Source organism: Strix aluco, chromosome 2 (assembly GCF_031877795.1).
Source record: "Strix aluco isolate bStrAlu1 chromosome 2, bStrAlu1.hap1, whole genome shotgun sequence".
Lineage (NCBI taxonomy): Eukaryota > Metazoa > Chordata > Aves > Strigiformes > Strigidae > Strix > Strix aluco.
This window is the reverse complement of record NC_133932.1, coordinates 82,527,338-82,540,646: the sequence shown is the minus strand read 5'-3', so window position 1 is coordinate 82,540,646 and position 13,309 is coordinate 82,527,338. Positions and strand designations below refer to the sequence as shown.

Sequence of the window (13,309 nt, the reverse complement as noted above, 5' to 3'; positions counted from 1 at the left end):
TTTTAAATACTGATGATGCTAAATTGAAACTGATATTTCCTATTAGGATCAGGTTGCAGAACCGTACTTCTTCAGTTACACAGCAGATTCTTTCTCTGTGTTACGTGCTACTATTTTGTAGAAGTTACTGCTTTTCTTTGCTGCACCCTCCTCTACTGGGCATTCCCCCCTAGGTGTTCTTTCTGATAATGTTCGAATTGCACAGGCCTGAGTTAACTATCCTGCAAGGAAGACAAGTGGTATTAATGAAAACAACAGATTAGGAGCTTCACCCTAGAATATCTGAGTAAGTCACCATGGAAACAGTGTACCTAGCAGTAAGGGGAAGTACTTTTCAAAGTAAATGGCTGACTGCTGAGCTATGCTTGAAGTTATTAAATAAATAAAACCTCATGGATATATGTGCAAATACGTTCTGCACGGAGTACTCCGAAGTGAGTCCTTGAACTTAGAGTTACCGTAAAGAAGGGAGGCTCTTTCTGCGCAGGCAGGATGCAACGTCTGCATTTTAAAAACCTTTTGCCTCTCACTTTAAGGGAATGGGCAGTAACGCAGAGCCTCAGAGCAGCCGAACGGGGGGGCGGAGAGGCGCCCCTTCCCCTGCCTGGGGGGGTGGCTCTCCCGCGGCCTGTCCCGAACCCGAGAGACACTGGCGGGGCCGCGGGGCTGCCGCTGCCGTCAGTTGCCGCCCGGGGCGGGGCGTTGCGGGGGCTGCGGGCAGGGCCGGCGGGCGGCGGTGGTGACGCTCCCGCGGCGCTCTGCCGAGAGCGGTTTGCTGGTTTCTCCGGGAAGCTGACGACCCGTGAGGAGGGAGGCTGAGGCAGGGCGTGGGGGCGCGAGGGGCGCTGGGGCCGTGGTGCGCGGCGGGAAGCGGCCACTGAAGTTTAGATTGAACACGCAGAACGGGGGAGCGGCGTTATGCGCTCGGGGGCGGGAGGGGGCAGTGCTGGTGGGCTCTGGTGCTCCTCCGTGGCCTGAGCCGCTCTCATCTGGCCCTACCTGACGTATCAATTGACAGTTCCTTGTAATTGCAAGCATGAAACAAAATACTGTTCTCGCATTAAGATTTCATAAAGATTTTCAGTTAAAACTCATAATTTTTTTAAAAGAAGAAAAAAAAAACGCTCTTCAAGAATTCATCTCCAAATCAGGTAAAACTTTTGTAATACTAGTATCAACTCTTCTTCAGCGCTACAGTTAATGGACCCTTTGTGAGTTAGTTGTGTGTGAAGTTTTACTGGCCTCGCTGTAAGTTTACAGGGTCACTGATAACAGTGTGGTAGTGTTATGAACCCAAATGCTGCATAACTCTTAGTCCTAGTTTATTAGCTTAATTACCCTAAAATAAGAGGGCATTTTCTTTTTTGCTTACCAGAGTAACTATGGAAGAGTTCTGTGTAACTGAAGAAGTTGGTGGTTTGTTGGTTTTTTGTGTGTTTTGTTTTTCCCTGTGCTGTTGCTGTAACTTCAGGGAGCTCTATTTGAGTGCTAGGAACCCTGCTCTGTTCAAAGCTGTATAAAAAGCAAAAGGATAGCATCAGATCCAAGAGCTTACACAGAGCATGAATTAGACCAGAAATAGGTAGAATTTGAGTTTGCCACTGGGAGGTGATGTGATCGTACTAGTCGACACAACAGTCCTTAATTGCTGTGATAGGTATAAAAATAATAGTTGAAAGACTCATAGTAAAGAAAGCTTTGAAGAAAGACTTAGAAGAATGAGGCACCTTAATGGATATTTGAACTACTTTCAGGTATATGAGACAAAATAGGAGATAGAATCAAAGTATTGATCATTTCAGAAGTTAGAGATAGACACGGGTGTGGTAGTCCTCTGGAAGTGGAAACTGCCTTTGCATCCTGAGATGGGAACAGCAAAAGGATAGGCAATCAACGCCAAGTGACTTGTGTTTGACACAGCAAAGAATCTGAGGAAAGTGGATGTGGTCAAAGAGAAAGATCAGAAAGGGTTATTTTTGTATTAGCTTTCTGGGAGGATACAAACAGGGAAGATGGCACAGCCCTATAAAGTCTTTTCAGTAGTTACAAGATGACAGTCCAAAGGAGAGTATCATCTCTGTAGATGAACAAGAAACTTAGTGGTGTGTGCCAAAAATAGTAGAAAGTTTCATTTTAGCTTGATGTGATTCAGAGGCATAAGTTGGAGGTGTAACCTCCTCTAGCATTGTGCCAGCGTTTCAGGTAATATAGTGGTAATTCTGTGATTCTGTGATTGCTCATGATAATTAAGAGGGAAAGGGAGAATTTGTGGAAGTGGTATTCTTTACTCATCTTGAGCTGACCGCTAGATATCCATGAGGAGCCACCAAGGGCACACATTAAGGCTTTGGTCAAGAAAAGAGAAAAGTCTGTAGTCAATGTTAATGTTCTTTCATCAAGTTCATACAGAATCACAGAATCATCTAGGTTGTAAAAGACCTTGAAGATCATCAAGTCCAACCGTTAACCTAACATTGACAGTTCCCAACTACACCATATCCCTCAGCGCTATGTTGACTCTACCCTTAAACACCTCCAGGGATGGGGACTCCACCACCTCCCTGGGCAGACCATTCCAACACCTAACAACCCGTTCTGTAAAGAAATGCTTCCTAATATCCAGTCTAAACCTTCCCTGGTGCAACTTGAGGCCATTACCTCTTGTCCTATCACTTGTTACTTCGTTAAAGAGACTCATCCCCATCTCTCTGCAACCTCCTTTCAGGTAGCTGTAAAGGGCGATGAGGTCTCCCCTCAGCCTCCTCTTCTCCACACTAAACAACCCCAGTTCCCTCAGCCGCTCCTCGTACGACATGTGCTCCAGACCCTTCACCAGCTTCGTTGCCCTTCTCTGGACACGCTTGAGTAATTCAATGTCCTTTTTGTAGTGAGGGGCCCAAAACTGAACACAGGAATCGAGGTGCGGCCTCACCAGTGCCGAGTACAGGGGTAAGATCACTTCCCTGTCCCTGCTGGCCACACTATTTCTGATGCAAGCCAGGATGCCATTGGCCTTCTTGGCCACCTGAGCACACTGCTGGCTCATGTTCAGCCAGCTGTCAATCAACACCCCCAGGTCCCTCTCTGACTGGCAGCTCTCCAGCCACTCCTCCCCAAGCCTGTAGCTCTGCTGGGGGTTGTTGTGGCCCAAGTGCAGCACCCGGCATTTGGCCTTATTGAAACTCCTACAGTTGGCCTTAGCCCATTGCTCCAGCCTGTCCAGATCCCTCTGCAGAGCCTCCCTACCCTCGAGCAGATCAACACTCCCACCCAACTTGGTGTCATCTGCAAACTTACTGAGGGTGCAGTCGATCCCCTTGTCTAGATCATCAATAAAGATGTTAAACAGGAGTGGCCCCAAAACCGAGCCCTGGGGGACACCACTTGTGACCAGCTGCCAACTGGATTTAACTCCATTCACCACAACTCTTTGGGCCCGGCCATCCAGCCAGTTTTTTAACCCAGCAAAGCGTGTGCCCATCCAAGCCATGAGCAGCCAGTTTTGCCAGGAGAATGCTGTGGGAAACGGTGTCAAAGGCCTTACTGAAGTCAAGGTAGACAACATCTACAGCCTTTCCCTCATCCAATAAACAGGTCACCCTGTTGTAGAAGGAGATCAGGTTTGTCAAGCAGGACCTGCTTTTCATAAACCCATGCTGACTGGGCCTGATCATCTGGTTGTCCCACATGTGTTGTGTGATGGTACTCAGGATGAGCTGCTTCATCAGCTTCCCAGGCACCAAGTCAAGCTGACAGGCCTGTAATTTCCCGGATCATCCTTCTGATCCTTCTTATAGATGGACATCACATTGACCAATTTCCAATCTGTCGGGACCTCCCCAGTCAGCCAGCATTGCTGGTAAATGATGGAAAGTGGCTTGGCGAGCACCCCAGCCAGCTCCTTCAGCACCCTCGGGTGTATCCCATCTGGTCCCATAGACTTGTGTATGTCCATGTGATGCAGTAGGTCACTGACTATCTCCTCCTGGAATGCAGGGGCGTTGTTCTCCCAGTCTCTGTCCTCTGGCTGAGGAGGCTGGATTCCCTCAGTACAACTAGTCTTGCTATTAACGACTGAGGCAAAGAAGGCATTAAGGACCTCAGTCTTTTCCTCATCACTTGTTACCATGTTTGCTCCCATGTCTAGCAGGGGATGGAGACTCTCCCTGGTCTTTCTTTTGCTGTTGACATACTTATAGAAACATTTCTTGTTATCCTTGATTGCTGAAGCCAGATTAATTTCCAGCTGGGCTTTAGACCTCCTGATTTCCACCCTGCATAGCCTCACAGCACCTTTGTAATCATTGTGAGTGGCTAGCCCCTTCTTCCAGAGGCTGTAAACTCTCCTTTTCCCCCTGAATTGCAGCCAAAGCTCCCTGTTTAGCCTTATATATTCTTGTGTTAAAATGAGAGAAGTCCCTTTCTTCTGCATGTGGTTGCAAATATGCAGAAACCTTTCCCAGATACATGATTCCTGAAACTTGTTAGCTAAAATACACATTTTTAACAGAAATTAGGGAAGCTTCGAACCATAAAACCTGCAAGAAAATTAAATTCCATCTCATACTTTAAGCCAAAGTTGATTATTTCCTTCATAGTGCCTATGCTAAAGTTATGAAAAACAAAAACAATCCCAAACTGATCCCCCAACAAACAAACAAATACCTACCCCACCTTTTGGACCAAATTAGAATCTTCTTCATCTTGAAAGAACTAATTAAAACATGTATACTCTATTTCTTACCAAAACACTCCCTTTTCCCTTAGCCTGTAGAATTGGAGGGTAGAGGTTTCTCTCAATTGCTGCTAGTGGAAGATGGAAGTACCGATTCAAATTAAGGCCGTGGGGTTCTAGAGTTTTTCTGATATCATCTGTTGCTGTTGGCAAACTTCTGTACAGTTGTGAGGTAAACGAGAAACTTTTTTTTTCTACGTAGGAATACTTGTCTATATTTCTTAGCCTGCAAGAATTTTTCACTGTCTCCTAATACTTTATTTCATATGTTTGTTGTTAGTGCTGCAACGTCTTGTACTAGGTGTTGAGGTTGGCATTTTATGATTCCCAGAACTTCGTCTACCATCTTCAAGTTGCTGAATAAGATCGTATGTTTTCTGACTCCCATATTTGGGTTGTTTTCCCTAGCGATATTTTTAAATATGTAAAAGTAACTGTTTAAGAAAGCATGTTTTACTGACTGACAAGGGGTTTACTGCCTAATACCAGTTTCCACATAAGGTATTGCCTTATTATTTATATTTTTTATCTAAAACACATTTTTATTCGCAGTGGGATTCCCTGTTCTGTTTTCCCCTGTTTTTCCTTATGAAGGGCCTAAAATGTCTTGCTGTAGTTTGCTTTATCAAAATTGTAACCTGTCATCTGTGTTCACTCTTTATACATCAACAGTGTAAGAACAGCAGAACAAATTCCGTTAAAGGACATTTCATATAATAGACGGTGGAACTTGCTGACAGAAGGGAGTTGCCAAGTCCAGGATGTATCAAAAAAGGGGAATAGTAGTCCTCTGCGCTTCTTACAAATGAATGCTCAGTAGACTGCATAATGAATGTTAATGTAATGCCATTCTTTTACTGCTTTGCTCAGCAGTGAAATGGTTGATCCCTAGTGCAAGTTTCAATAACTTATGTTTCAAGTTGCTACCCATATTCAGATGCATGCATAGAATAATTCACACTTAGAACTGTTTTTGCAGTCTTGAGTAGAAATTGCTGCCACAGATAAAAGATTTAAGTGAAAGCTGGGATAGACTAGTGCTGTGCAGTGCTGAATGACCACCAGCAGCTTCAAAACGGACTAAGAACAATTTCCAGCTCTAAGGGGTAAGGTGTGACATTTAAATTTGTGCATGGGGGGGGATTCTTAAGTCTGGCATCGAGGAAGCTGTTTAAAAGATAACCTGAGGAGTCCCAGCCGCTGCCTTGGCTGCTCTGACAGACACCATTGGACTTTGGCTTGTAGACACGAGAGGGTTTTGTAAACGGGTCCTTTGTCACTCTTGCCTAAGAAAACTTAAACTTTTGAAGGCATCTCGAAGATAGCTGAATTCTCGGAGGCTGTTGTCAGAAAAGCAAAAAGTTTGGCATTTGAAGCCAAACTGAATTGTGTATGTTCCTGCCAGTTTGTAAGCCCATTGCGAGGAGTTCCTAAAAGCACTACAAATTATTTTAAGTCTGTCTCTTTTTCGAGCTTTCTGGTGGTTACTGCTTACACACCAGCGCAGTGCTGCGTTTCCCTCCAGGTTTCCCCTCCCCACCGGAGGGTACGCGGGGTCTCCTCCCCTGCCCAAACGGGCACCGCGACAGGGGGGGGCGGGCAGCACCCTCCCGCTGCCGCCCCCGGCGTGGGGGGGAACCCTCGTGTGTCTCCGGGGGGGCGGGGGGGGGGGCAGCGGGCGGGGAGCCGGCGGGGGCCGGGCCGGGCCGGGCCGGGGGAGGGTCCCGGCGGGGGGCGGCGGGCGGCGCTGGCAGCCTAACCCCCGCGGCGGCGGACGCGGGCCCGGCGGCGGCTGCGGCTGCGGCTCGGGGGCGCCTCGGCCGCGGTCCCTGCGGCGGCTGGCGGCGGCCGGCGGGCCATGGAGGGGAAGAGCCTCAGCCTCGGCGTCCTCAGCCTCGGCGTCCTGCTTCTGGCCGCCGCCGCGGGGGGTGCGGAGCCGCCGCCGAGCTGTGAGGGCGTCCGGAAAGTTTTCCAGCTGCGGCAGCTCGGCCCCCTCAGAGGCATCCCGGAGTCCCCGCGGGCAGGTAAGGGACAGCGTGCGGGGGGCAGAGGCGCAAGGAGCGGCGGGCGCCGGCGCTGCCCTGCCCGGCTGCGGGCACGGCGGGTCGGAGTGTGGTGCCGCGGGCGGCGGCGAGTGGGTGGTGCCGGCGGCGGGGCCGCGGCCCGGCCGGACACTGCGCGTCACCCCCGGAGCCGCCGCGACTGTCTCCCTGGCGCCGACCGGGGTTGACGGGGACGTTCTCGGGGCGGGGGGCATGCCCGGCTCCTTCCTCCGGAGAGAAAATGCTCTCCTTGGGGTGTGGGCTCGGCACAAACTGGAGCGCCCCCCCCCCCCCCCCCCCCCCGCCCTCCCTAAAATCCCCCTGTACCCCCTTCCACGCCGCGCAGAGAGAGCCGGCTTGAGCTGCGGGGTCACCCTGCTTGGAGCCGCCCGTGGGCAGGCACGGACACATCGGGCCGGAGCAGCGCCCGGGGGAAGGGGAGAGCCGCCGAACTGCGCCTTGGGCTGGTGGAGTTACTCCTGTGTGAAACGAGAACGATTTACACCGCTGCAGGCGGTGATCTGCATGTTCTCTCTACTGGATGCCAGCCTGTCGCTGTAGTTGCCTAAAATTCCCGGGAAAGTAATGTCTTAATCGCAATTCGAGTACATCCCAGCATTTATATCAACAGTGAAACTTTTTTTTATGCAGGTACCGAATGACATTGCAAAGCATGTATGTAATAAAACGTACCTTCCCAGATTTGGGGTTTGATTCCAGCCTCGTGAGAACCTCACTTGATTTCTGTGGTGCTAATCACAAAATTAAAACGCAGATGTTTTCGTGGTCAGCATATAGGGTTGGAAAATACTTTTTTTTTTTTTTGCACACATTTCTGTAAAGAGTGTTCATGTTTAGATGACAAGTTAACTAATAAATGGGACTCAGTGCTTTCCTGACAGAAAATTACTTTACAATGCAACAAAAGCTGAATTAACATCCCTTTCACTTTAAAGTATCAATATCCTGTTCCTTTTTTTAAAATAATCTGTGTAGTTTTTATTGACTCTGCAAATTGAGATAAAGCATACCATGTTCATTCCTGAAGAAATCACTTCAAAATACAGCTTTTTAATGACTAATTTTAAACGTAACAGATAATCCTAAACTTAACACACTTAATAGTGCAATGTGCAGTTTACAAATCAAAGTACTCTGTTTAGGTTACCAGTACGTTTGAACAACATGCATTGTCTTCTTACATTGTCCTTAGCTAAGTATTTTATTACTGTCTTCACTAAAAAGAAAATAAGCACTTTAATTGGAAAGCCTGATTAAATAGGTACTGTGCAAATGAAGGTGTCTGGAAAGTGAAATCTGAGTCAAAGCCCTCTCAGTGATTTAATTTTTTTGTGCTGATTATTTGTGTGAATAACATCAGTATGAATAATATGGTATCAGTTTATGTTCTCATTCTGTAGTCTAGCGTAACTATTATACTTTCTCTGCCACTGTCATTTATTTTCATGCCATACATTCACTTGCATACTGGGGATAGGGAGAAAACACATTGCCTCAAGAGGAAAGAACTACGGTACCTTATGTATGTTTCTGCTGCCCTGCTCTCTGATTTCCTCCCTTCCCCTATAATATTTTTATAACACCACTCTAATTTTTTTTTTCTTTTGATTTTTCTGTATTTCCTGTCCCTGAAGCAAAAGCCGGTTTTGAATTATAAGAGTAATAAAAGAATTCCTTTCTTTGCTGCTGCCCCAGCAAGCGGCGGTCAGCAGGAGGTGCGGCACAGCTGCGTGGTCAGCAGCCTTTCACTCTTTGAAGGAATTGCATTGCTGAGGGCAGTCCAGAAAACACCAGCCCTCAAGGAGCCGAGTACAAGTGTCAGAGTTCTCGCTCGGAGTAGCTTTGATGTCAGAGGTACATGAAACAAACAATTGTGAACCGTGAAATCTATCCAGAATTTGAGATGACAAGAAAATGAGCGTTAGTGAGTGTTTTAGAAGGTTTAGGTGTGATTAAAGGTATTTGTAGGCTGGAAACATAATGTGAAGAGGAAAGAAATGTCACTTTTGCTACTGATCTTCTATATTAAGCCTTCTTTTGAGGCAAGAGATGAAAAATACTTTAAAATTTTTCTGATGGCACTTAGAAGTGTGTGTGTAATACACACATAAACACTTTCAGTAGGTGTCCGCTTGTGGAAGTAGGTGTCAAAGCTGCCTTTATAAGGTTTAATTCAGTTTCTTGAATGTAGGCATCGGTCACCATCTGAGTTTCCCTAGAGTGTCTGGGATATCCCCACGGTGCTGGCAGATGCAATACCTCTGGGAGACTCACATCGTTCTGGGGTGGCGGTGGGTGGGATACCTCTGGCATCTCAGATGCTCCCTTGTGGGCACCTGCACTGCACGGTCAGTGCAGCCAGTGGCGTCTAGGAGCTACTGGGCTATCAAATGTTAAGGAGTCGACTTCAGAGCGAGCTGCCTAGGTCCTCTGTCTCTACTGTGTTGCCTACATTTCTTTATTTTGGTGGTACCTTAGACCTAGCTTGTATAAGGACACCTTCATTTAAATGTCATAAACTGAACCACACCTTTTGCGTGGGGAAGGATCACTAGCTGACAAAGTGTGCGGATGTTAGTTGGTGTATGGATTTATATACAGTAGAAGGCTACCTCTACAGTTAATAAAATTACAGGGATGAAGTTGGTTTATATTGGCCTTGTTTTCATTGCATATATAAAAATAAAAGACTCTAGCATTCACAATTGTATTTTTTCCTCTTAGTGGTAATAAAAGCTAAACACTCTTGTATGAGTAAATCATGCAAATTGTAATTTTCTTTCATTCAGGGTCTGCCATGTGTCCATATTTTGGATATAGGTTAGCTAAAAAAACTATGCATTATTTTATATAATTAGTTTTGCAGCTATTGAATGTAGTTCATGTATCTTTAAAGGAGCAAAAATACCTCTATCATCATATGCAAAAATGCCAGATATACGCACAAAGGTGATTTTGGGGGATATAGGAACCATAAATTTGAGTTTGTTGTTATCACCCACATAACACACGATATCATGGTGTTGAAATTGGCAACTAATAATCAAGGTAAATGAATATCTTTAACAAAACCAAGATTTTTATTGCTACCCCCATCGATGAAGAAACTTGACTAACTGTGCTCAATCTTTATAGTACTGATCTGTGAACTATAGTACAGATTTATGCTCAGCCCCATCACATGGTATATTGAAACATTTATCACTTTCATACTGATTTTAAATGTTAGTTGCAAAGATACTTTGTTTTTCCTATCTGGTTCTATTCTATGAGTGCAGTGTTGTTGGGACCCTACAGAAAAACCTCAATAATTAAAAATCCTAAAAGATCCTTTTAATTGTACGGAGACTCAAACAATATGCAAAGCATGAATTACATATAAAAAGGCCTCAAAAGGCCTGTTGTTTTTTTTTTTAATTTTACTTTTTTTGATCTGTATGACTTGGATTATTAAAAAAAAATTGTTTCCTGGAAAATACTTCTTTTTACATATCTTTATTTCCTATGCTCAATTTCTGGTATTGTAACCTAAACAACCTTCTGGAAGATTTCCACTCTTTTTTCCCATGTATGCTAGTAAAGCTAGAGCTTTTAGCTGATTTCAGTAGCTTAATTTTCAGAAAGCTAAAGTGGGAGCTCTCAACTCTCCTTGTTCTCTTGGTTGCAAGTAAGACTTTTTCTCTGGTCTCCTTCTCTCAGAATCCGTAGAACAGCAGAATAGGATGGACAGTAAGCCAGTCACCCTTGCCTTTTTGACAAAGGGCTTCCAGTAGGTACATCAGTGAACAAACTGTCAGGCTTCTGTTTGCACCAAAAAGCTGAATTCCATGGCTTATAGAAAAATGTTACATTTGCTGGAACTGTAGAATTGAACAGTTACCAATGAAGTAGAAAAAAGTGCTGGAGATATTTTTCGACATTCTCAGCAGGTTTTCTTTGGTTGTGGGTTGTTTGGTTTTTTTTTCAGGAATCAATCTAGTTTTCTTTTCAGCAGCATTTGTGAGGTCATGTATGCAGTTGTGAGAACAAGAAGCATAAAAAAGAGTGAAGACTGTGTGATTAGTATAAATTTTGTTGCAAAGGCTTTTTGATGGAGAATAAATGAGACAAACTATGCTTGAAGGATGATATAGTCTCAGAAAAAGTTGGTGTGTAATACTCTCTTGTTAATTCAAGTTAAAATATTCTTGCAATGCAGTTTAAAGTAACAACAGAAGTAAGTTTAAAATCCGGAGCCGATTACTTTGATGCAACTCCAAGATCATCTTTGAATTTTAATTTGGATTTCTAGTATGATTTACATTCAGGTAATTTGGATTTTGGTTCTATCTGAAATCAAATCAAGAATTTTTTTTCTTTTCGGTGTGTGCAGGCAGGGGCACTTCTAATTACTCTATTGGTCTATCTGACATTTAGATTTCTGGAAAAGGACTTAGACAAAAAGCAAGTTGCTCTGTCATATCTGTTACTGATGTTCATTGTAGGCAACGTCTGTTTTTGTAAGGACCATTGCCTACAGCATAATTTTTTGTGTGTCTGAACCAACATACACTGTTGGTTCCTGCATGCAAGTAGTATTTCACCTCTGAATCCACAAAATGATCACTGAAACAATTAACATTTGAGATTAAAACCAACAGAATAATGGGTTCAACTACGTAGCAGCTTCCCTATCTCTATCTCCCATGTTTCACCTTCTCTAGGAAGTCAGCAGTGCTCAGTAGCCATAGGACTTGCTCTGGCTGGGATGACCTGAAAGGTGGCGTCCATACTGCTAAACAGAGGATAGGGAACCACTCGTGCTGAGTGGGATAGATTGGCTCATGTCTACATTGCTTAAGGCTGGTATCCGGTAGAAGGGACTGTCTGTCCTCACTTGATGGGGGTTTGCCCGTGAGTCTTCTCTAGATCCAGTGTGATGCTCTTGTAATGCCAGGGCACTGTGGATTTTTAGGGTTCCTTTCCCCTGCAATTCAAGCAGTCTTAAAAATAGGAAGGCTGTTTGCAGGCAGTGACTGTAGTGTAACGTTCTGTGCCATGAGCTGTAGCGTGGGTGTGCTGAGGGATGCCCGTACCTTGCTAGAGTGCCTGCTAATAGGAGAATGGTCTTTGAAGATATTAGGAAGGACCCAAACCTGTACTACAGTGTTGCCTATGGTGTCCTCTGACAGCAGTGTGGAGAATGCACCATCTCTAGAAGTGGAGCTGAGAAATACTGGTGCCTTCTGAACAGAGCCACAGAAAGAGGTGAGGTGATAGTTCAACTGTGTGGACAGTCAGGGCCAGATGCTTCAGGCTGATCCCTGCCTCTCTTATTTGGCAGTGCTGAAACACTTTACAGCAATCATAATGATGATGATTAATGCTAGGTTTGGAGTGGCACTTGTAACAAAAATGAGTTAACAGATATTAAAGGGTGAGCATGAGAAGGACTTATGTCTGATACAGGTTGCACATCTATTTTGCAGTAAACCACTGGTTTGAACAACTGCTTGCAGGCCTTATGGCATTTCCGTGCTGGCTTTTAAAAGACTATTGATTGTGACAATCCTAGGTTTGTTGGAATTTTTCAGGCTCTGGATTTGATGTCATGGAAGTATTTATCTAAGTAGACAGGCAGAAATTTACCACACATCTGGTATTTTCTCTTCCTGGCAATTAATGTCCTCATCCTGTCAGCACTTGTTTATCTCAAGGTACTGAAAATATGGATTTGTATGGCTGAGACCATGAGTGAAAGTTTGAAATTGGTTCCAGATCCTCTGGAAATAGGTAAACCTATACCTCAGAATAATTACATTTTATTCTTACTGAACTGTCTTTTCTACACCCATCTAGATTGTTTTCAGTTGTAAAACCTTTTCTATTCTATAGCTATTTATGTTAATATATATATTCATTACAAGCTAAGTTATTTCGTTTCTTGTGGTCTTGTGATCTTGTCTAAAAATAGACTGCAGTGTAGAGCCTTCAGAATTTGATACTGAAAAGAGCCGATATTCCTTATGAGAGAAGAAGATGTTTTCTTCACTCTGTTTCAAAATAACTGGTTCTTGACACAACAATTCTTGTGGAAGACAGGAAGATTTTTAGATGTGAAAACAGAGAAAATAAGTGTGTGGGTTTTTAACATTGGTTCTACTGAAATGGAACGACCTGTTTCGCTTGCTGGTTTACATACCCTCTTCTGAAACATTATCTGTAAGCTGTTGCTTGTTCTGTAGCCCTGTAAAGAAACAACTACAAAGCCACTCTGTGGATTTTGAGCAACCACTCCGTTTTCAGTCAGTTGGGTTCTTTTGCATCTTGTATTTGGTTACTTTTTCCTGATCATTGAAAGCAGCTCTGTTTAATGAGCTGGAACAGAAGTAGGTCAATAAAATATACTTTATATGTACGTGATTAGTAGTCTTAAAGTATAAAACAAAGTTCCCTTAGGTTTGGGAATGATATCCATGTTAAGAAGATACTGCTTACAAAAATATTTACCATAAAATCAAGGGAATAAAAG

General features: G+C 44.4%; 1 protein-coding gene across 1 annotated transcript in view; it reads left to right on the top strand.

Moving 5' to 3' along the window:
- Positions 1–6,593: 6,593 nt before the first annotated feature.
- The window catches only part of GPC5 (glypican 5), a 742,838-nt gene continuing 736,122 nt past the window's right edge, over positions 6,594–13,309 (top strand). Inside the window, exon 1 of the mRNA XM_074815456.1 lies at positions 6,594–6,759. Within this exon, the coding sequence (XP_074671557.1) occupies positions 6,594–6,759 (166 nt within the window). The remainder of the gene's footprint in view (positions 6,760–13,309) is intronic.